The sequence below is a fragment of the Numida meleagris genome, chromosome 2 (assembly GCF_002078875.1).
Source record: "Numida meleagris isolate 19003 breed g44 Domestic line chromosome 2, NumMel1.0, whole genome shotgun sequence".
In the NCBI taxonomy this organism is placed as follows: Eukaryota; Metazoa; Chordata; class Aves; order Galliformes; family Numididae; genus Numida; species Numida meleagris.
In genome coordinates, this window is record NC_034410.1 from 84,384,501 (window position 1) to 84,405,179 (window position 20,679).

Consider the following 20,679-nt stretch of genomic DNA (forward strand, 5'->3'; position numbering starts at 1 on the left):
ACTTCAGAGGCAAATGTTGGTGGTATGGTAGTAGAGGCTGAACCTTCCCTCCAATATTCAATTCCATTTTGTTTGCTGTGTGACAGATGGCAGCAGAGGGGCAGTCTGACAGAATGGTGTCTGACATGGAAATGTGTGTGAAGTAAAGGTGTGTCACTGAATTCCACTGTGGGGAAAAAATTGCACCCACTGACATTCATCGATGTTTGCTGAACACTGATGGAAATCAAACAGTGGATGTGAGCACAGTGAGGTGATGGGCGGTGCGTTTCAGCAGTGACAACAGTGACAGTGGGTAACCTCTGCCGGTGCAAATTTTTACATGTGCAGCATGCAGGCTCTTGTTCATCAGTGGAGAAAATGCATAGCTAATGGTGGAGACTATGTTGAAAAGCACTGTTTTGTAGCTGAGATTTGCTCTATTAAATAGTGTTATTGTACTCTTTGTATCTGCAGTAGTTTCCGTGGAAGTAAATAGGAGGCATTACTTCCGAGTTATCTACATAGTTTATAAGGTCTTCACTTTAGAGAAGTGTTGCTCAGACACTTTTTGCCTTGAATGAGTTTTATTTTCTTTGACTACGGCATAAAATTTGGGGTCAATCCGGTTTCTGAAGGAAGAGAATTCTACATTAAGAACATTCATTTTTCTTTTTGCCTGAGAAAGGCTTTTAACACTTCTGTACTGTCAACTATAAAATATGGAGCAAAAGGGTGGGAACATTTAATATACTGGAGCTGAAACTAAAACCTGGACAATGAAGCATGAAATGAAGTATGCTTGATATCACAGGGAAACAGAATTAACAAATAGGTAAGACAGAGGAAGTATGTAAAAGAACAATCTTTATGAATAAAAGTATGCCATGATGATTGTATCTTAAGGAGGACAAAATTAAAGATGGAATGCATTTATGAAGAAATAGGTTACAGCATGTATAATCATCAGAGCACTTAGGGATGTATCATAAAAATCTCTTTCCTCCTCTGAAATATTTCAAAAGTGATACATGACTGGATTGCATGTAGAATATTGAGGGTTTTCAGGATGCAGGAATTTAAAGTATTATAAATCAATTAAAAATTACATTCATTACAATGTACTGCTTGATAGTGTGATATACTTGCATCTTTGAAAGGAAGAATTCATTTATGTTTCCAATGACAAGCTTTTCTTAAGGAGAAACCATAACAACAAGGGAAACATAAGGAGGTTCTATAACCTTGTAATCACACTTGTCATACACAATGTACTATTTTCCCTCTTTATAGCAGGAATGCTCAGAAGTAATATATAGTAGATGCTTCAGATTATGTTTTCTGTGACAGAAGTTAATTCTAAAGTAAGTATTCCCTGAAAGAGAAACAGAGAAAACATTTTTACATGTCTGTCATTTGTCCTTAGAGGACACAAAACAAATATGTTTTTTAAAGCTTGACACTGGTATTATTCTGTGTGGCCTCCGGCTATATGCTTTTTCCAGTTTGTAGAATTGAAGGGATAAGAAAACAGCTTTGCATTAAGAGGAACACATTGTACAGGTTAATCATAACCATGCAGAAATCAAAATGCTGCCAACAAAATAATGGCGTACCAGCGCCAAGGGAGTCGCCGAGATGGCTGTGAGGGAAGCAATGGGATAACAGCAACTCCTTTGCATGTGCGGAAGTATTTCAGGCATGTGCTCCCGAATTTATTATTGATGTGGCTGGAACAGAAGTTTTTACTACTGTCGACAATAGCAAATACTCGTAAAAATTTAATTGGCTAAAAGTTAATTTCAGTGTTCCTCAATCACGAAATGCATTAATTGCAAGGAGATTTTTCTTTTCGCATGTTTAAATTTTAAAAGGAAATAAAGCAGGAAAGCAGAATCAGGCAGGGGAATTTAACAAATGTAAAGACGTTGACAGGAGTGAGAGTCATTACTTAGTCAATATTGTATCAATTAACCAAATTAACCATAGTCCCTGGTGAGAACTACGTAGAATGGCACAATTTTCAAGTTTGTCTGAGTCATTCACATTATACATCACATATGTACATCAGTGTATACAAATCAGACAAACTAAGAAGCAGTGCCACATAAAACGTAGAATTAGACTAAATAGTTGTTGCAAGAATTTTAAATGTTATAAATCCATTAAATAATAAAGTAATCAGAGGTTGTACTGGTGACAGTTGCTACTTTGGAAGAACAGGGGTTAGTCTGCTCCCAGCTCCAAGCATTCCAGAGGCTGCCAGAAGATCATGAGAGATTCATGTGCACATTTTGTAAACCTACAGCATCCCAAGCCAGTGGTAGAAGTACTTATGAATGTTTGGTTTAACAGATCAGGGTGTAACGATAGACAAATAAGAAAAATGAACATGAAAAAGGCTTTGTGGCTTCAGGTTGAGACATGGCTGCAAAAATAATTTTAGGTAATATTGGTGGTGGGATTGGAAATCAGCATAGTTGAACAGTGTAGTATAGCGATACTTAAAGAAATGAAATGGAAAACAACACATATATATTGTGGGACAAAGCCTATGAAAGATTTTCTCCTCACTTACTGAGCTTATATTTTTAGCCCTGAGCATGTAACATCTCTGTACCTCTGAGAAGCTGTTGAAAAGAATATGTTCAGAGGGGACAACATAAAAGATAACAACATGCAATTTTATCACTGGAGTAACAGGACAGCCTTTTAGTTCCCTGGAATATAGGGACTTGTCAGTAACCTAGAAAAAGCTCATATATTTGTTATGCTTGCCAAGTGTCTGAGTACAGCAATAAACTCACAGAAAAGCCAGCGGTAACCTGAGAAAGCCCTCCAAAGTCCTCATACCAGATACAGGGTTGGGGAATCTTCCTTCGCACTGGCATGGAAACTGTAAAGGAGAACTGAAAGAAAGTGCAGACACCACCATTAGATTCTCTGTAACTTTTGTATTTTCTCTTTCTTGTCAGCATCAAGAGTGAAACACTTCAGTGAGCAACACTGCTGGCACACAGCCACATCTGTGTCGTGCCACCACTGTTATTTGATACGAATGCATCTAACTAAAAATATTGTAAAACAGACCTTCCCCAGTTATTTTAATACTAAAAGATAGAGGGTGTTTCTTAAAAACTGACAGTCCTATCATTTCCTTACTGAAGTTTCTCTGTTAAAAAAAAAACCAACATATATATTATTAATTGTTAAGGGCCAGCTCTTATTTCGGAGCTATAATTATTCAGGAAAAAGCTGCTCAGGAAACCAACCTAAGCATGTTTCAGGTATGAGGTTTAGATGACAACACCACACTCCAATGTCATATTCATTTGTAGCAACTATGGTCACCTAACAGGTGCCACGAAGTTCATTCTTATTGTAGCTTAGGTTCAGATTAACTACCGCAATGTACTACAGTAAATTTGTCCATAGTACTAGGTCATACATGGGCGCAGTCTCACATTCTTTCATCCCATCGCATGGACACTTTTGCATGTGTAAGACAGCTAAAAAATTCAGAGGACCATATTCTTTTGTTTATATGGTTTCCCCAACACTAATAACACAGTATAACTGGAATCTCATCAATAATATGAACTCCTAAAAATAAACCACATACAGTGTGAGGTTAGGGCATTTCGGGAGCAGATTTTTCTACTGTTCTTATGAAAAGGCTACAATACATAGCCAGCAGCAAAAGCATTAGGCAGAATGTGTTCCTGTTGAACTGAGGCTGGATTTCTTATTAAAAGTAAAGTCTTCCGAAGGAGCTTATTTGTACAGAAGCTCAAGATTTGGTCTGAAAAGGCTGCTTCATGGGTTAATGTATTCACCTATAAATAAAGGCAGTGACAGCTCTCCTGTCAGTACATGCTGATGGACGGTTCCTTTTTCCACCATTACAGCCTTGTGAATGTGGGAAAATTAATTTAAGTGGTAGTTAATTTCTAATGAATTCCATTCAAGCGGTTAATATGGTCCCTTGATGTTATGGTAACCTTCATGGATCATTGCATTATGTAAATAAATTCTACTTTATGCTGGTTTATTAAAAAAAAAAGATTGGTGAGTCCAGCCAAATCTTTGCATATACAAACGCATAAAATTTCCTAAGAAATCACTTAAAATAGACCGTTCAAGAGGAGTATGCACAATACTTACGTAGCATATCATTCCTTTATATGGGACATCTACTTGTTATATCATTTTGTCTGGGTTATTTATTGTTTGGATCAGAGAATAGGAAGACTTTTGGAAAGAAAAAAAACACCCCTCAAAATTGTATCAAAAATGCAGCTTGAATGTCACTGAGGGACCCTCCATCCCCTTAGATGAGCTGTTCTGCTCAGGCATGAATCACTGGATGAGCTTCACGTATCCCAGCTCTCACCTCATCCACTCCTCTGGGGAAAGCCCTCGGGCAGAGTGTGCTTTCTGGGCAACGTATTCATGGCATCTTACTCTTGCTGTTCAAGTTGCTCAGCTTCTTCCCACTTACTTCAATAGAGTTTAGACCAGGCTTTTACTATACTACTGAGATTTAAAAATATTTTTTTAACGTAACAGATATTGTGCAATATTTATTTTAAAATATTAATGGATTTCAGAATTCAAATTCACATTTTTGAAAGGTACTGAAGGGTTCTTTCCACTATCTCATACATCCTACTTGGAGGATATCACAGCTCTTGTGTGAGCACAGAAATTTCTATGGTTGTATACTCTGGGAAGCTAAGAAAAGCCTGGGTGTGCCAAAAAAATCAAACTTTTGTTGAAAGAAGCCAGTGGTGTGTCCCTTCTGACCTAGCACAAAAAGTGGGATGCTTGAGTAGGTGAGGTAGTGACAAGAAACCAAACTGGGGAAAAATAGGAATATGGTACAGGAAGAAAACCATCACTCACGAACTGAAGGGAAGTAGGCTGCTGGCTACTTGTAGGACAAAAACCTGTGCATAATGATGTCTCAGGTACAGATGTTGAGGTGCAAATGTAAGCTGGCCTGTAAGTTCAAAGGCAATCCTAAAATGTACCGGGTGTTTCCAAGAAACATAGAGGCAGCTATTCATCTGTCATATTGGCAAAATCTGAAATATTTGGGAGGATGGAATTCTATAAAATATTTCAGAAAAGATTAACTCAAAAGATGTATGGTGTAGTCAATAATGTCTAAGAACATATGAGAGGAAATGCTTGTAGGCAGAAGCAATATCTTTTATTAGACAATTGAAACAGTTGGAAAAAAAAAGCTGGTAAGCTTTGGGCATATGTGAGAATAACCTGTATACCCAAAAGCTTTTCTATTTTTTCTAACTATATCAGTGATCTAATAAAATATATTACTTCTCCTTACAAACCTTATCTCACAAATTCCGAAGTTACACAAAAGGTCTGTTAAGGTGAAAAGAGAAGCTGAAATTCTGTTTCATGAGAAAAGACTAAAATAACTTGTTTAGCTAAGGGAAACAAATATTGAGAAAGGACACAGTTGCTACCTAGAAATAAACATCAAGAGGGTAAAACCCACAGGAACAATAGTATTTAACAGAAAAGATAATGCTGGCATAAATATAAACAAGTCCTGAATAAATTTAGAGGTGGAGCTAGAAGATTAGGAAGGGGACGGCAGCTCTACAATATCTTTCAAGGAATGGTGCTAGCAAAAGACACATAATTTTCAAAGAAAAATTTAATGGATCTTCCCAAATAATTATATTAAGTGGCTGCCAGAACAACAGTGCAGTGGAGTTGCCTTTACGACTTTTTTCAGTGGTCCCCGTTCTCTCACCTAGTTGGCCTGGAGCTGCTTGTTACCAATCTACTCACAGGCAGCATCTCTTAGAAGAACTGGAGGCAGTGCAATCACATACTGCTTAAGGAAACTCCAAATGTTGAACTTGACAGCCCTTAACACCAATGATCCCCATCTTGGCCCCTGCCACCACAGGTTTCTGACCAACCCTTCTTTAATTGACGTTTAGCACCCAACTACGTCATCACTAAGAGCCTTAATGTAGGCTGCTTTTAATTCTGCTCTTTAATTTTTCAAGCATCAAGCAAGGGATGCAGCCAAATCTCAAAAGCCTGGAGGGGCTCTGCCACATGCCCAGAGGCCAGAGACATTTCTCCATTATCGCCTTGTCTTCTGGGCTCCCGATAGCTGACTGTGCTGCCAATTGAGCCTGTTTTCCCTCCTGACCCCTTTGAACATCATGCATGCCACAGATTTTAAGTTCCTTAAAACCTCTTTACTATGTGATCAAGACAATGAGATGGGTGATGAGGCAGTCCTCCATGTCTGTGTTATAATAGACCAAACTGAGGCTGTATGCTGAGTGTAAGGACATGGTATGAAGTCATGGGGACACAAAGGCTGACTGAAATATCATTGGAGATCCAGGATGGGCTGGAGGAACCAGGCTGCGTAAGTTAGAGCAGCCAAGACACTGAACTGTTTCTGGGTGTCATCTGAGCTACAGAAGCATCCTGGAAGCTGTCTGTTACTACACGGTGTGGATGTTCAAGCAAACAAGTCACAGGAGTGAAACTGAACAATTCAAGCTGACTCAGGAGATGTCCTCTGTTTAAAAACTCCAAAGAAAATCTAACATGTATATGAATTAACTACTGTTCGAGCAACAGATGTCAAAAAGTGCAAATGGGGAACCATCGTGACATTTGAGTTTGCTTTCAGAAGTAGAAGGACAAGTGATATCCTACATTTTTATCAGTGATCTAGGAGTGATATAGATCAAGCACAGATAAATGCGGGGTAATAAAATCAGCAAAGAAGTAGCAATTATAAGGAAGTCACAGGGAAAATTTTATGTTGCTCAACACTCAATGTAATCAAAATTTTATTTAGTTACATTCAAATGCAAAGTAGTACAGGTAGCAAGCAGGCATTACAGCTGTAAGTGCAGCACAGAGAGTTGCTTGAGAAGCAGTGTCAAGTCTCTACTGGTCACAGAAAACTGACAACAAACATGAACTCCTAACAGAAAGTTGTAGTGTTAACTCGATCTTCTGATGACAGAAGCAGAAGATTGGCAAGCACAAAATTCAGGAGCGTTTTAACCTCACTGCTCAGCTTTACTGAGGCTGATTCTGCATTGATGTCCCATATCGGTATATTTAAAAAAGAAAAAAAAAAAGAGAAGAAATGGGGGAGGGTGGGCAGAAGGCACAGGAAATATAATTATTCAAAGGCTAGAAAAAAATGTTTTATAGTGAGGAATTTAAGATGGTTAATCTAAATACCTTTAAAAGACACAAGGTTGACTTGAATTTAGTCTCTGTATCTTCTGAAGAAAAAATGAATGACTCTCACAGTGGAAGGTAGAAAATTCAGTAACTGCAAATCAAAGCAAACCCGTTCACCTTTTTAACAGAGAAGTGATAGTGTTTCAGAGCAGATTCCCATTTGCATGACCGGGTGCCTGTCTACCCACTCTGTATTCACTGGCTGCACCTCTGCCTTTTTTGACTCTTGGAATTCTTCAGCCTTCAGACTGAGCCCTGGATTACTGTTTTGTATTTACTGTGGTTGTAGTTCACTTAAACACATAAGTTCCCTCTTTCTGACAATGGGATTGGAGATCGGGATGAATGACCAGACAACTCTCTTGAAACCAACACATCGTTTAATAGCAGGATAAGCATTCAAAGCAAAAGTAAAATACTTGACACACAATCTAACTACAGTGGTTCTTATCTGAAGCCTGAACTTCATAGGAAAGTGACCTATTTCATACATTGCAGACACTGCTTTTACAAAGTTTCCCCAAGTTATTTTCCTCATGATAAATTGCCTTTTAAAACTTGAGACTACTTGTTCCTGGCCTTTTCCTCATTTGGACATTGTCCGTTACCAATCTTTAATCTTAGAGAGAGGCTGGTATTATTTCCTGCCTGCTTCTTTGCTCACTTTCAACCACTAAACAGAACCAGTGCATTTTTAGATCAAACAGCTCCACAAAGTTCACTTTTTTCCCCTTACCTTCTTGCACAATGTGGCACATAAAAACAGGTGCTTTCTTGAAAAATAGTGTTCTATTTCAACACTGTATTCACCTTTACAGACAACAGAATTCAAAGTCTGATGCCCAAGCTTCTCAGTGAAATGTGTTTTCCATTTCTGGAGGCTGGTGGATAACTCCAGTAAGTGACAGCTTAATCTTGGGTACCAATATTCTCTCCATACCCATTTTCATAATTTTTAGATCAGGTTCAATGTCTTCACTGTGATGAATCTCTTATAAAGATTGCTGCCTCCACTACGAGTGGGATATGGAGCAATAACTAAACCGCTGCAGTTTATCTCCCAGAGGTATAAAAGTAAAAGAACACCACATACCTAAATAAACTGGGCAGAAACTGTGACAGTTCAATAGCAGCTTCTTGTGCAGTTCAGCTACTCCTGCAGGAAGGAAAATCCTGTCCTGGAGAGCAGGGGAGATTGGACAGATGAGGGCACAGTCTCTCATGGGTGTAGCGAGGTAAATCGTTCTTACAAGTCAGAAGGAAGCCAGCCCATTTTCAGTCTCTAGGACTATCATGTTCAACTACATTTAAGCTACTGGTACAGATTCTGAGATCTAAATGAATAATCTGATGGGCTGTGATGGAATGAACATCAATATTTGAATGGATGATCAGCCTTATTAAACTGAATGGGACAAATGTATTCTTATTTTGTACCTTAAAAGTAATTTGATAGTTTTCATCATTGCATACAAAGTATGTCCAGCCTTGCTGATTCAGAGTTTTAGAATATGCTGATGCTGCAGATATATGTCAACAAGCTTTTGGTAACGAAGTCTATCTAATATCAGACGCATGGAGCTCCACTGAAACTTCGGGAAGACTTTGGCATTACACCAAACACATTCTGAACAGTGCCACCAATGACGCTGCCGTGTCCATCTGTATTGTTACATACAAGAAAGCAGCCTGCTACTCATTTTCTTATGCCTTATTTAAGAGCACTCGTTTTTTATATTTCTTGTAAAATTGTCATTCCAGCTTTTCATTTTCTTTGTGTAGTTACAGACTCGCAGATATTACAGGCTGTTCAATCATATATTTCATTTCTCTACAAATGAAAGCTTCCAAATGCTAATACGTCACAAAGGCATTAGCAACTGCTTTTAAAGTTAGCCCTTCCTCGTGCTTATTTTTATTTTTCCGATTATCTATATGGTATGATAAAATACTTTGAAAAGCTACAAGGTGTATACCAAACCAAAAAACAGCAACTGTTTTAACTGAGTCTGAGAAATAGACTTCGAAGGTGTCAGAATCTCAAAAAGTCACCTGTCAGTCAGCTCACCTCTGCGCATACCTCCTTGATCCAAGCAGACACAGCTCCCCCAGTACTACAGTTCCCAAAGATTTCTCCCCCACCTGTCATTACTGACGAGCCATTGTTCTGAATTCAGCAACCAATGCAGTAATTCCCATACACACAAAGTCTGACAGTCATTAATATACATGAGTTCTAGCGTTTATCCTCCAGTTGACCTAAATACATATCCACCTGTTACCATATCGAGAATGTGACAGTCTCATTCCCTGGGACAGTTTTGAGGAATTAAGCAAGTTCAGTCACTCACAACCACAAATTATTTTCATAACTGTACAATGGAGACAGTCACAGGAGACATCAGTTGTCACACTCCTACTCTACTGTGGGGATTTAAAGAATGAGGAATTACTGGAAGGGCTATCCTAGACACAATATCAGCAAGAAACTAGAGGCTGAAACTGTAATTGGAGCCCGAGTCTTACTCATTTTCTAGTGTAAGGATTCATCTTCCTACGGTATTGGGCCTCATTTTCCCCCAAACCACGTTACATTCTAACTGCACTCTCCTCATCGTTGCCCTACCTTTCATCATCTGCCCTTACAACATCGTGCAAAACAGAATGAAATAAAAAAGAAAAATCATACAATTATGAAACTTACATCAACGAGTATTTTTAGTATTCCGGGACTACATTTTTAGCATTCCAGGACTACTACAGTAGCAGCTGAATGTCCTAATCTTTGTAAAAAGCTATTAAGTAACATGACATCTGGGAAGCCTGCAATGGAAGACATAAACCCTTACCCACCAACAATGGGGCTAACGACTGACATAATTTTGGTGTCTCACTTTAGAGTAGCTGGACAAACCAAAAATAAACATACAGCTCCTCTAGCTCTAGTCACCTTCACAATGTCACCCAGATTATAGAAAGCGATGAAATCTCACTTTTTTTTTTTTCTAGAATACCTCTGTAACAATTTGCGGACATTGTCAACAACCAAAAGCTACTCAGAAGCATGAGATCCGGTACTCTCACTTCACAGATGAAAAAACAGAGGCAAAGGCAAAATCACTCTTTCAGGATTATACAGCAAGTAAACAGCAGAGTACAATCACAATTCCAAGCCTTCTAGTTTATAACCCTATAACCCTCTTTACAAAAATCTCTAAGCGCTACCAACTAAGCTGTTTAAATGATGGCCATGAGTACTCCATTCTTTTGAACCCTCCACCCCAGGTATCACAAACTGATCATTCAGATGATGGCACGTGAATAATCTTCAGCCATATCAAACAATTCTTATTACTTCAAATTTTAAGTTTCTGACTAGCAGCAAATTCAATGGCTTCAACTGAAAAACTTTTTTTCCGAATTCTAAGGTGTTGCATCTGTATTCTATAAAAACCTGAGCTAAAGCTTTGGGCTAAAATGGAAAATGTAAGCACAGTAATTTGTGCACCTCTCTCTGGTACAGCAGTTGTATCTGTAAATTTAATTCCCTGTCGCAGAGAGGAATTATGACTGGATTTAACAAATACAAATCTCATATGAGTAAATCTGCTCCCGAATTCCACGTGCTACTACATTCTGATTCAAACTTGCCATCAATTGCTGTTCCTAGCTCTGGCAATTCAAACTTGCAGATCTTCCTCTTCAACATTTGACGCTACTTTTAGCAAGTGGGACACAGTCTGAACCCCAGCACAATTTGTCTTGTAACAGAACACTGGCCTTTTTTTCTGACAGAATCGTGGAGCTGGATAAACCGTCTGGGAGGCAATTACCTTCCCTAAAAAACCCCACACTCTCACTTCATCTGATGGGCAACTCATTTAACCCATGCCTCAGTCCCTGCATGTTCCCCATGATCACCCAGAAAAAAGGTTTAGAAAACCACTGGGTTTTCTAAACATATTTACACTGCTTACCTTAAAAGGGTCTTAATAGCTACACTCATCAGCTATCACAGGGGTTTACAACATACAGGGCTTTTCTGCCAAAGCAAAATATACAGCAGACACCTAAAATAAAAGGGTATCATTAACTTGAATTGGAAAATTAGAGCTTTTAAAGTCTCCAGTTAGACTGCTTAATTGGTAAGGTGCATTAAAGTAGGAGTAAAATTTTTCCAGGAAATTCTTCCGCTTACATTTAAATGCATAAGCATTAGAAAGTACAAGAGTCCCTACAAAAGTAATGCCTCCTATTTTATTATGTTGGATGACAATGTCAGAGGCAGATGTTGGCATGGTATGGCAGCAGAAGCTGAACCTTCCCAACAATATTCTGCTACATTTTGATGCTGTGAGAAATATGGCCAAGGAGCAGTATGACAAAATGGTGTATGACATAGAAGTGTGTGTGAAGTAAAGGTTTCAGCAGTGTTTCAGCAGTGGCAATGGTGAAGTAAAAGACATGAAAATACTGCTTCAACATAGTCCCCACCATTAGCTATGCATTTTCACCAGCGATGGGCAAGGGCCTGCATGCTGCGCTCATAAAAACCTGCATCAGCAGAGGTGACCCACTGTCACCATCATCACTGCTGAAACACATCACCCACAATTTCACTGTACTCACACCCACTGTTTGGTCTTCATTAACACGGAGCAAGCATTGATGGATGTCAGTGGGTGCCATTTTTTCCACATGGAGGAATTCAGTTACATACCTTTACTTCATCCATACTTCCAGGTCAGGCACCATTTCGTCAGACTGTCCCTCTGCTGCTATCTGTTGCATGGCAACAAAATGTAACAGAATATTGGTGGGAAGGTTACAATCTCTACTGCCACACCACCACCACCTGCCTCCCACATCCTGGGCCAACATAATGAAGTAGGAAAAGCAGCCCTTGTATGAATCAAAAGTCAGAATATCATCTTTCAATGCAAAATATTTATTTTCCACTAAAGGGCCAAACTAAATTTTACACTGTTGGTTCTGTAACCAATTTTCAACGTCAAGGCTTTCTCAATGAAAGATTTATAGTATGTTGTAATAACACACTATCAACCATATTTATTTAAATTTTGCTTGATATTAAGCACAAAAATATCTCTGAGCCAGAGGATTTCACTTCGCTCTTACTAACTTAAAAGTAAGCTGATAGTAAGACTTTGAGGCTAAGAAAGTAAGAGGTCCTGAAGTTGTGTCTTTCCATTTTAGTTCTCAGCATCCACAGCTGGAAGCAGAGTCAAGGTAGCGACTGCCACAAACTTAGGTCACTTTACTTTCAGAGTCAAGATCCAACATCGTCACTTTCCCATTTGGGTCCTCAGCAAACAGCTACTACAAGTCAACGGGCAGCCAGGGAAGAGGGAGCGGTCCCAGTGACGCAGACGTACATACAAATCAAGGCCTCGCACACAAGCACCACGTTTATTACTTTCCTCTCTTTTGGGAAACGCTCCCGGCCACTCCCGAGCGCTGCATGCACGGGGCTACAGCTTCCGTTGCTTGTGCCGGGGGTGGGTCTTGCAGCAGACGTACAGCCGGCCCCGGCGGCGAACAATGTAGCAGTCCTTGCAGCGCCTTTTTATCGAGGTTTTAGTCTTCAGCCCCGCACAGAGCTGCAGCAGCCCAGGCAGCGGCGGACCGGCCAACAGGGCCCGGGTGGGGGCGGCCTCCCCACCCCGCAGCGGCACGGGGACGGCCGCCACTCGCCACCTCGGCGCCAGCGAGCACAAGGGCGAGCGGCCCAGCGAGCGGAGCGGCCCGGCGGCGGCCCTGGCCAGGAAGGACAGCATGATCCGCGCCCTGCGGGGACAGTGAAGGATGAGAGCAGCGACCGGCTCCCCACTCCACCCCGCCCCTCTCTTCCCCGTCCCCTCAGCGGAGCACACCGCGCGCAACACGGCCGTTACCGAGCGCCGCTGACCCCGACGGACGCTGGTCGCTCCTCTCCCCGCCAGGCCGCGGGCGCCCTCCCGCGTGAGCCGCGCGCATGCGCGAAGCCGAAAGCGGGCGGGGGAAAGGAGGGGGGGGCCGCGCATACGCACGCCCGCTGAAGCGGGCTCAAGATGGCGGCGCCCTGCGCGACCTTCCGCTGCTTGCTGCGACCCTGGGGCCGCTCGGTGCTACTTCGTCCGGTTCCCGCTGTCTCCTTTCGGTTCTATGGTGTGCGGGCTGCCGATACTGGCGAGCTGGTGACACACACGGGGCAGGTGAGGGGCTGTGGCGGAGGGTCGGGTGGTCCTAGGCCGAGGGCCGGGAGCTGCCCGCTGTGGAGTCGGCTGGGTAGGGAGAGCGCTGCGCTTGTGTCCGCTTCTTCTCGTTATAGTGGCGTGGAGCTGGCTTTCTCGGGCCCGGAGTAAGGGGCCGGGCTAGTAGTAGCTGAAGGAACGCTTTTATCTTATGTCTTCATGGAGCTACAGCGTTTGCGTTTTATGCCCTAATTCCTCAGGACCGTTGGATAGGTTAAACCTGTCTGTGAACCTGTAGGTGTTTCCCACTGTGCTGGTGTACCTGTCTTGCGGGCTGTCTTTTTTGTGGCCTTGACAAAGTACTTCTCCGTAGGCAAACATTTTCCACTTGTTTCCTTGTGTTTTGAGTTTGCATAAGTCACTCTGCGATAATGTCTTCCATTTATTTCTGCGGAACCCCCAGCGGATACAAAGAGTATGATAATACTATTTGGTGGAGCAAATTCTTAGCTACAAAGAGCTGTTTTGCAACATAGTCACCACCATTAGCTATGCATTTTTGCCAGTGATGAGCAAGAGCCTGCATGCTGTGCTTGTTAAACTCTGCACCAGTGGAGGTGACCTGCTGTTGCCACTGCTGAAACACAGCACTGCCTCATTGTGCTCTTATGCACTGTTCAGTCCCCATCAACATTCAGCATGCATCCGTGAGTGTCAATGGGTGCCAGTTTTTCCACATGGAGGAATTCAGTGGCACATCCTTGCTTCATCTGCACTTCCATGTCAGATGCCATTTTGTCATGCTACCCCACCACTGTCATCTGTCACACGGCAACAAAATGTAATGGGATATTGTTGGGAAGATTTGACTTCTACTGCCATACCACCAATATCCACCTCAGGTGCTGTGAGCTGATGTAATTAAATAGGAGGCATTACTTTTGGAGCAACCCTCATAATACAAATTCTGAGTTTTTTCAACTTTGTAGTCCATCAGTTCTGGTTAGGACTAAAAGAGTTCCAAGAATATTCTCAGACAACTTGTTACTGTTAGGTGATGGTTGGATCTTTAAGTTGATCCTTGGAAGATGTGGAGAAAGTTCTTTGGAAATACGAGGTTTGCAATTTTCTCAACCACGGTATCTAGACAGCATACAATTTCTCTCAGATATCAGGTTTACAGTAGACTAGAGTGCTTCCTTATTTAATGTGTGCTGTAGAATTCGATGTTGTTGGATGCTACACAATCAGAACTCTTGTGCATTTTTTTTTTTTTAAGTCGTAAGTATAATAGTTAATAAGCACTGTGATCTGAATGCAGCAATTGATGCAATTGAGATGTTGACAGGTAGGAGATAACCTTGTGTAAGTGCCTTGTAAGTTAATTTCTTCTTCAATATATACAAACTGAGTATGACAAGTAGAGAAAGCCTTGTAATGTCTTGTGGAGTTGTGAAAGAGGTGTGGCTGGTGTAGTTGATGTTGAAAGGCTATATCTATGGCTACTTGACTATTTTTCATATATATTAAAAAGTTTTACTCGTGTATATATATATATATATATACGTATACACAAAAATAAAATTTGCCTTTCGTAAGTCAGCTCACCTTCCAGATGACTGTGGAATCAAGGAATAAGTAATAAATCTTTTGGTGTTTCTGGTCATAGCTAAGGCTTCTATTTACTGTCTTTAACCATCCCTGCCCCTTCTCTTCTGTTTTCCAACCTATAATTTATTTTCATTAAGAGAAATGGCAATTGTTTTTTTCTGTGCAGCGCATACCTCTAAGGTGGTGACAACTGAAACTTTTGAAGTGCTTAAAATAATTAAGTCTTGATTGTGTTCTGAGCTTTTGCAATCTTTGTTTGTGGTCAAGACTTTTTAAATAACATCAAGTTTATTTTGTATTTCAGGTATATGATGAAAAGGATTACAGGAGGGTTAGATTTGTTGGACGACAAAAGGAGGTAACATGCTACTTTCCCTCTGGAGAGTGGGAGTGATCTTATTTATTGATGTGAACTACATGCCAGTTACTCAGATCTGTAGCATATTTTCATTTTTGGCAATCTTTTATGCAATTACTATGACTTTAAGCAGGAAAAATATATTTAAGTAAAGACGGGAAAACACTGAATATCATTTATAATATGTAATAATAGCTACCCAGAAAACAAAGTGCGAATACCAAACTTATATTTTTGAATACTCAAATTATCTTATTGTTAAGTAATGTACTGAGGATACCAGTAATTTTTTTGGCATGTTTGTTTTGGTACTTCAGGTTACATGTTACCTGTGCCTTGTCCTAGAAACTCAGATTCTACTTAAATCGTAATGCTGGTATGGTTGTGTTTTTCTGCATAATTACAGTAATGCCAATTCTGTGACGTATTACATTTAATAACAGGGAAGAAATCTAAAACTCTCAATTATTCTGTTTAAGAAATCTGTCTTTTAAGAGTAACTAAATCCAGGAAATTAAGTTCTCAATGTAGTAGTGCTGTATGATTTGTAAGAAATATCTGGCCCTCTTCTTCTATAGAGATTGTGTTAAACGACATGTGATGTTGCTTGGTTATTGACTGAAATTGGGCCCTTTGAACATTTTTTTTTTTAATGTGTCTTCTTTTCCAAACTGTAAGTTCAGTGAATTAATGTTCAAAACTGAAATAAGCTGAATAGAGACTTCCTCAGATGTTCTCTGTGGTCTTGTTTACATGCAGGCCTTTAGGAGAGAAACAAAGATTGTTTTAACGGGTCTGTATTCCCCAGTGCCTGAGTATCTCATTAATGTCTTAGTGTTAAAGCTGTAAATGTGTATGCATGCTAGAGACATTAAGATGTGGTAGATTTTCATTGCATTCACGTGTAAATTTTACCTTTCTAACTTAAAGTAATTAAGTTTATTTTTAAGGCTTTTATGTTGAGTTTTCCTCATCGTATCAGGAGTTTTGTAAGATATGAGCTTTTAAACTCATTCTACATAGCAAAAGTAGGAATTCTACATGGAAAATAGTTAAATGAAAATGTCACTAAACATGTATTAAGCAGTTCACTTCTGGGAGTTTTCTGATAAAGTCTTTCCCAAATGAAGTCTTTCATACTTTTTGTATGAAGAGATTCTTTAGTTCATCTTTTTCTCCTCTTTTCCCAGCAAATGGCAAGCTGCAAGTCTGTAAAGCAGCATCAAATGCTAGGTTTTAACTGTGGTGTCTGAACCAAATTTGCATGCTAAATACTGAAATAATCCTAATTTGCGTTCGTCAGTGTGCATCTTTCTAGTGGCTTTACCCTTATCACAGGAGTTTCCCAAATGCAGTTTGTCTGCTGGTGTTGCAACTTTGCAGCGGTGTCTGCAGTCTGAATGCTGTCTGGTTTCTGAAGCCAAAGCTAGCCTGCTGAATTGGTGGTTGTGCTTTCTCAGTTACTTCTCTTTTCCCTAAGTGTGCTCTCCTTAATCAAACTGGACTACTTACCAGACAAATAGTCTCTGTGGCTACACATTTTGGACTACAGTCCTCAATGAAGTCTGGCCGCACACCTCGGTTCTGCACACTGCCACTCTGAGCTCCTGCCAGGCTCTGGGAGACCAGGTCCAGGTTATGTGTATATTGTCTCTTTGGTTCTGCCAGTCTAATTGTTTGGCTAATGAAATCCATGTGTTTTAGTTGAAAGCATTGTTCTCTATGCTGGTTCTTGAGTGTTTAAATGTGTAGAACTGGGGGATTAATGATCTCTGGTAAGGATCTGAAGCAAATAGCTTCAGAGGAGACTGAGAACGGCAGCTATTAAACTGTATATGCTACAACCAGAACAGTATAATCTTGTCCTTGTGTAATCCTGAAGATACCAGAGAATCTAATACCATGCCACAACTTCCGCTTTGGCTCTACCTTTCCTACTGTGCCAGTGCAGCAGCTGAAGCTGTGAGATCAGCTAAGAAAAAAAAAAAAAATCTTTATTTAGCTTTAGGTGCGGAATATCCTATATTTGTCAAACTGACTTTTCCATTACTGCACCCAAAATGAAAATTGTGTGGAGTGTTTATTGAAGGTTTCACATAAGAATCTAATTTGCAGTGTATTGGAACTATAGTATAACAGTATTGTGATTTTTAGAGATTCATTTACTGAACATTTAGCAATTTTTTAATTTTCCTAAAACTCAGATACCTACATGTTAGCGAAGTTTATGCACAGTTTAATAGATAACGCCTTCTTTGGGTTTTCATATTTTTTTTATATACTTGTATGTGTAACATTGCTTTTGATAGAAATGGTTCTCTGACCTAGTTATATGAAGATGATTTAGATGGTTAAAAAAATGCTATGGATTCTGCCTAGGTGCAAGTTACTCAGTTGCATGCCTCTGACACTCTTAGGGAATGGTTTATCAAGTAGTGCAGGCATGCTCTAGTAAGAAGTCCTACAGCCAGTGACATCATATTCAGGAATTGTGTATAAGATGGTTTTGCAGAGCAGTGTAATGTTCAGATGTTTTTGGTTTCCGATTCGGAACAATTTGCCTTTCTAATTGTTATGCACCAAGGTAATGTTTTCTTCAGATCATGTGCAGTGGTGGAATAATGTGTATGGTGGGAGGCTCTAGGCTGCTGGCAGTTGTTTCATCTCTCTCCTGACCTTACTTGTCCCACCATCTTTTTGAGTTTATCAGCACAGAGTCTTTTTGCAGTTCTATCACGTAGCAGCTTAAGCACAATACAGAGTCAGCGTCGGTTAAATATTTTCTATTTTCAGTTGCTTGCTTGTTCCTGCTCACCTCTTTGCTGAGTCTGCCTAGGTCATGTTGTAAGTCTGAGCGCTGGTGTGACCTGTGTCAGGGGAAGGGGATGATTGGTGCTGAATTTAACATCTTCAATTTGCTGATATATTTTACAGCGCAACCTAAGTTGCTGCAGCTGTGGATGAGGTGGGAGGAAACGTATGTAGGAACTTCTTTAGATGGCTGTAGTGGAACTAGTTGGGGAATCAGTAAACAGCAATTGTTTTCTGTTTGAGTGGCAAAGGTAACCAGAAGCTTTTTTCTTTTTCCTCTTGCAGGTGAACAGGAATTTTGCAATTGATTTAATAGCAGAGCAGCCTGTGAGTGAGGTTGAAAGCAGAATTATATCATGCGATGGTGGTGGTGGAGCTTTGGGACATCCTAAAGTGTACATAAACTTGGTAATACCGCTGTTCTTCATATAGCTTGTTTTGCTTGTTAATTCTTACTTGTAAGAATTATGGCAATAATTCTTTTGGCATGTTAATTGAACAAAGTGAAAGAGTAACTACCGAGAGGCTCACTTTATTTAGTGCCTGATGTAAAATTATGATTTCTAGCTAGAAAAGTTAGAGGGTTTCCATTTGAAGTTACCAGAAATTTGTCTTGTGATGTTGATTTGTTTGAAATGGTCCTTCTTTCTTTTCTGAAAAAAGAAATTAACTTTGAAGTACTATGAACAAGCAGAGCCTTGTAAGCAAAAAAAACATGCTTGCTCTGTTCTGAGGTGCTTACTCTAACTGTTTAAATGCTGTGTATTTTGGATTATGCAGTTTATATTGAATCTTGCAAGTTCAAGGAAAAATTGAAATGTTTTTTCAGTTCATGGGAATCTTGGTAGTTCTGGAGATTGAAAGATTCCATCATAGAGAATCAATGAAAAAATAAGACATTTATCTTCCTATTTTCCCCGACAGTAGTGATTTGCACTTGTATCCTTCTCTGGAGAGTAATAACATTGAGACTACTGATGAACTTGGTACAATCAGTGGTCACTAGCTGATTAGGTATTGTTCTCAGGCAAACCCTTACTGTGGATGACGTCGTCTTTGCTTGCTCATATAAACTTTGATATTTGCTTAATACTCAAGAGGATCGTGAGAGACACTTGTGTCCTTTAGTGGCAACGTTGTTGCAACTCTCAACTACAAACCCAGACACTTACATTTTGAACAAACTAAGCATTTTATAATGATCCATTTTTCATTCTTCAAAGTAGATGTTTTGATATTTTAACTTGTAAAACTTGGAAGCTTGTATTTATTAGTCTTACAAAGTTAATGTCTGTAGCACGCTGCTGAGTTGTTGACTTATTCTTTTTGACCTGCATCACGCTCTTCTTGAGGAATGCTTTAGCTTTTGTAACTTTTGAGATCTTTGTGTTAACAGTCAAATTCCCCAACATCTGTAGTTTAAATCTTGAATGCTGATACCTGCAGAAAGTTCTGTGAAGTGAAACTAGCAGCTTCTGTGTCTTTGTGTTTTTGCAGGACAAAGACACAAAGACTGGAACATGTGGCTACTGTGGACTTCAGTTTAAACAGAAACATCATTGAATGATTGCCTGCATGCTTCCACGTATCTGTTAAGATGTTAATGCTTAACTATAAATAAACAATATATTTAAAAGCTCTAGACTAGCATTTGTGTTTATCTAACTATGGTAAGTAAGTCCAGCCTGCACATCTTCAAAACCTACCTTTACAAGTATTGATGTCTGAAAGTTATTACATTATCTTTGTAGTGCTTATTTTTGTTTTTATGGCACAAATGTCCTGTTTGGCAGGCTTCTTGTGGACTTGAAAGTGGCATTAGACTACAGCAAAGATGGTTTATGACAAGTGGACTTGGATTCTTTTGAACACTAAATTGGATTTAAATGACTGGGGAATAGATTATCCTAGAATATTGTCTTATGGTGTTGTTTGACACTGTTAACTTGCTCATGACTTTGAATTTAGCTAGATGCAAAAACAAAAGCAGTAGAAAATTAGAATATTTGACACTGTAACAATTATAGGTGTGTATATCAGAAGCGAGACTGTGATCTTTGAAGTAAGTGGCTACTCTTCCTTTATTGTATAAAATGGTAATTGGCGTGAGCTGAAAGGTGAGGACATAAGCACTTCTCTTCCATATGAGAAGATCAGAATATAAATAACTGATTTTGCTTGGATTTCACACGTTTGAAGCCACTTTAGGAATTGGTCTTGTCATACTCAAGAAAGTAGAGTTCTTGCTCCATTTCAGGTAGCATCTTCTGCTCCATTAATTTGAGTAGCTGGGGTCTCTTAGTCATCAGGCTGTGTAATGCCACCAAGGCTATGTTAGGCTGATTGAATCATAGAATCATAGAATTAGCTAGGTTGGAAAAGACCTACAAGATCACCTAGTCCAACCATCCACCTACCACCAACAACCCCACTAAACTATGTCTCCCAACGCTATATCTAAAC

At 39.8% G+C, this 20,679-nt stretch overlaps 1 protein-coding gene and 1 long non-coding RNA gene across 2 annotated transcripts; one reads left to right on the top strand and one right to left on the bottom strand.

Annotated features, from left to right (window-relative positions):
• On the bottom strand, positions 830–12,739 carry LOC110393934. Its single transcript, XR_002435272.1, has 2 exons — positions 2,787–12,739; positions 830–1,354 (listed from the first exon to the last, which is right to left on the bottom strand). It is a non-coding gene; the product is annotated as an uncharacterized LOC110393934 (long non-coding RNA).
• NDUFS6 (NADH:ubiquinone oxidoreductase subunit S6) lies at positions 13,237–19,858 on the top strand. The gene is made up of 4 exons (XM_021387419.1): positions 13,237–13,457; positions 15,352–15,405; positions 18,502–18,624; positions 19,714–19,858. Exons 1-4 carry the CDS (start codon positions 13,314–13,316, stop codon positions 19,777–19,779), a joined length of 387 nt encoding a protein of 128 aa, XP_021243094.1. The 5' UTR covers positions 13,237–13,313; the 3' UTR covers positions 19,780–19,858.